The sequence below is a fragment of the Parus major genome, chromosome 25LG2, assembly GCF_001522545.3.
Source record: "Parus major isolate Abel chromosome 25LG2, Parus_major1.1, whole genome shotgun sequence".
NCBI lineage: Eukaryota > Metazoa > Chordata > Aves > Passeriformes > Paridae > Parus > Parus major.
In genome coordinates, this window is record NC_031794.1 from 207,846 (window position 1) to 211,435 (window position 3,590).

At 71.4% G+C, this 3,590-nt stretch overlaps 2 protein-coding genes across 2 annotated transcripts in view; both read left to right on the forward strand.

The window, feature by feature from the left end:
• The first annotated feature begins 334 nt into the window (after positions 1 to 334).
• On the forward strand, positions 335 to 1,262 carry S100A13 (S100 calcium binding protein A13). The gene is made up of 3 exons (XM_015650194.3): positions 335 to 559; positions 756 to 947; positions 1,081 to 1,262. The coding sequence occupies exons 2-3, from the start codon at positions 777 to 779 to the stop codon at positions 1,213 to 1,215; spliced, it is 306 nt and encodes a 101-aa protein (XP_015505680.1). The 5' UTR covers positions 335 to 559; positions 756 to 776; the 3' UTR covers positions 1,216 to 1,262.
• Positions 1,263 to 1,661: 399 nt separating this feature from the next.
• Positions 1,662 to 3,590, forward strand: part of S100A14 (S100 calcium binding protein A14) — a 3,184-nt gene continuing 1,255 nt past the window's right edge. Inside the window, exon 1 of the mRNA XM_033519828.1 lies at positions 1,662 to 2,368. Within this exon, the coding sequence (XP_033375719.1) occupies positions 2,336 to 2,368 (33 nt within the window). The 5' untranslated portion in view covers positions 1,662 to 2,335. The remainder of the gene's footprint in view (positions 2,369 to 3,590) is intronic.

The following is a 3,590-nucleotide window of genomic DNA, read 5'->3' on the forward strand; positions in this document are numbered from 1 at the left end:
CTGGGGGTGACACCTGCCCTGCACCCCCGGAATACACCTCAAAGTTTGGATTCCATCATCTCGGAGGCCTTTCCCATCCTGAGAGCGGCTCCGGGAGTTTTTCTGTGCGTGGTTCTGGGGAGGGTCCGGGGGATGCTCCAGCCCCGGGGGATGCTCCAGCCCCGGGGGATGCTCCAGCCCCGGGGGATGCTTTCTCTGCCCGCAGTCCCGTCCTGGCCCCTCCGGAGGTCCCCGGGCGGCGCCGCCGAGGCCGCGGCGAGTTCGACCCGAGTTTGGTCCGGTGCCCGGGCGGGGAGGGAGCAGAGGACGGAGGGACGGACGGAGGGACGGACGGAGGGACGGACGGAGGGACGGACGGCGGCGCCCGGGCGGTGTCTGCGCGTCCGTCCGGCCGCACCAGGAAACCCAACACCGCCGCGGGAGGGGAGGGGGGGACAAAAGCTGCGCTGTCCCCTCCTGCGGCGCGGCTATAAAACCTCCTGAAAACTCCCGAAACGTCCCCAAACCTCCTGAGCCCCCCGAAACCTCCCGGGGGCCTCCGCCTGCCCGCAGCGAGGGGGTAAGTGGGGCACCCACCCCCGATGTACCCCGGTCCCTGCTCGTGTCCCCGTCCCATGGCCGGGCCCTGCTGCCGCTCGCCGCCCCGGGACCCTCCTGAGCCCCGCGGGGCCGAGCTGAGCCCTCGCAGGCTCGCGGGGCTGGGGAGGGGGCGAGGGTCCCCCCCGAGACACCCCTCCGGGCTCGTGTCCCTGCAGCCCCGGGCTGTGTCCGGTGCCATGGCCGCGGCCGAGCCCAGCGAGCCGGGCGAGCTGACCGAGCTGGAGAAAGCCATCGAGAGCATCGTCACCGTGTTCGTCACCTTCGCCGCCAAGGAGGGCAAGAAGGGCACGCTGACCGCAGGCGAGTTCAAGGAGCTGGTGCGGCTCCAGCTGCCCAACCTGATGAAGGTGAGGGGAGGGTCCCCGGGGGTCCCCCCAGAACCGCGGGACTGCTCCCGGTCCCCCGGGGTTCGCAATCCCCCCCAGCCCGGTCTCTGGGGAGGGGAAGCGGCCGAGCCTCCCTCCCGTGCCCTGCCCGCAGGACGTGCCCTCTCTGGAGGAGAAGATGAGCGAGCTGGATGTGAACAACGACGAGGAGCTGAGATTTGGGGAGTACTGGCGGCTGATCGGGGAGCTGGCCAAGGCCATGCGGAGGGAGAAAGCGGCCAAGAAGTGACGGGGCGGCTGCGGAACCGCGGCAAATAAAAGAGGTTTTTCCCCGAGCCTGAGCATCGCTGCTGTTCTTGGGGGGCTCCCGATTTGAGCCCCCGTCTCCTCCCCGTGGTGGCGGCGCTGGGGACGGGCCCAGCCCCGCGGTGCCGCTTTGGGGTCACTCCTTGGCTGGGACGGGGCCGTTCCCAAAGTGTCCCTGCGCTGCTCTGGCTTTTGGGGTGCCACAAACACGTCCCTGCCGCGCTGGGGGTGCGCGGGGGGCAGAGCCGTGCCCGTGGCCGGGGTGGGGCTCGGGAGATGCCCGCCAGCCCCGTGCCATCGATGCCCATCGTGTTGTGCGGGCTCTGGGGTGGCACAGGGTGACACAGGGTGGCACAGGGTGACACATCCCCCGGCACATCCCGCCTGGGGGATGCCCCCATTCCCAGCGCCCGGCTCCCAAAGGTGGCACAGGGTGACACATCCCCCGGCACATCCCGCCTGGGGGATGCCCCCATTCCCAGCGCCCGGCTCCCAAACCCCGGCCCCGCTGGGCTGCGGTGAAATCCCGCTGGGGGTGACGGAGCGGGGCCCGGTGGCCGTTCCCACGCGGCTCCGCGGCCGTGCAGGGCCCGGTTGGATGTGGGGAGGCACCGGTGTGGCCGGGAAGGAGGCGTTTCCCAGCCCCACGCTGGCTCCGGGCCAGGCTCCCAAATGAGACGCCTTGCACCACGGAGCTCCCACTCACACCTCCCCGGTATAAAACCCCGGCCCGCCGCAGCCCGCGCACACCTGGGACAGCCCGTGCTGCAGGTAAGTGACGGCCCGACCCTCGGCACGGGGGGCTCCGCGCCCCCGGCCCCTCCGCTCCCACGCTCGGCTCTGCCACGACTTGCGAGGACGCCGGGGACGTGTCCCGGCAGCTCCAGCCGCCGAGCTCCCATCCCGGGGCTCCTTCCTCGCCCTCCGCTCGGGGATGAGGAGGAGTCCGGGCGCCGGAGGAGAGGAAGCTCCCCCCGAGCCGAGAGCTGAGCTTGGCTTCCTTCCCCCGCCAGCTCCCCCGGACCCCGCGGCAGAGGAGAGACCCCCGGAGAGACCCCCGGAGAGACCCCCGGAGCTGCCCCCGAGGAGCCGCCAGCAGCAGGATGGGCCAGTGCAACTGCCGCAAGAAGCGCAAGGTCCGGTGGGGACACCGCGGCACCGGGACCCCCGGCGGGGACACCGCGGCACCGGGACCCCGGAGGGGCTGGGGGTGACCCCGCACGGCCCCGGGAGCCCCGGGCACGGCGTGACTCAGAGCCCGTGGAGGAGCCGGGGGCTGTTTTGGGCTTTGGCAACGCCGGGCACCGGGTGCTGTGGAGCCGCTTGAAAGCTCGGGGAAGCAGGCAGCTCTGTCCTGCTCCCGTGGATGGACCTTCGGGAGCTGCCCGCGCTCCTTGCAGCCTCTCCGAGGATGCCCACCGGCAGAAAAGCTCCTGTTTTCCTCGGCTTTCAACCGGGAGGTGCCCACCCCGCACCCCTTTGCACCTGTGGAGGATTTGGGGCGCCGGGCTGAGGCGCTGGAGGTTGCCGGGCTCTTCCCGCTGGGCATCACCGGCTGCGGTTTCACGGCGTTCGCAGGGGAAGCCGCAGATTTGAGTGAATCACCGTCGTTTTCCTCAAACGGAGCCGCAGGAGCGGCCCGGAGCGGCCGGGAGCGGGGGTCGGGCTGTTCTGAGCCCCCCACCCCGCCGGGGCCGGGGTCTGCGGGGTGGGAGAGGGGCTCGGGCCGCTGCCGAGCCCCGTCCCGGCGCCACCGCGGGCACTGACTCACTCTGCCATCGCCACCTGAGCGATGGAGGAGAGGAAGAACCAGTCGGGACGGCCCCGAGAGACGCCGGGGTGGCTGAGCCTGGCGGGCCCCGGGCGGGGACAGCGCGTCTGGGGAGGGTGACAGAGCTGGGGGACAGCGGGTGGCACCTGGAGGGGCTGTGACAGCCGGGCAGAGCCGCGGCGGCAGCTGCGGGCCAGGGGCGCGACATCTGTGGGGCCTCACATCAGTGTGGAGAGCTCCGGGGGGAGTCTGTGGGCAGCGGGGGCTCACAGCTGGATGGGAGAGGTGCCACAGCTGGACAGAGAGGTACCACAGCTGGATGGGGGCTCACAGCTGGATAGGGAGGTGCCACAGCTGGATGGGGGCTCACAGCTGGATGGGGAGGTGACACAGCTGGATGGGGGCTCACAGCTGGATGCGGAGGCTGTCTGACATCTGCACAGGAGGGTCTCGTGCTGACCGGGACATTTATCCCGGGATTGTGCAGGGATCAAATGTCGGCTCGGGGAGTGTCCCGCCCGCTCGGGGCTGGTCCTGTCCACCCGCGGGATGTCCCAGCCCCCCGGTGTGGTGTCCCAGCCCCTCGG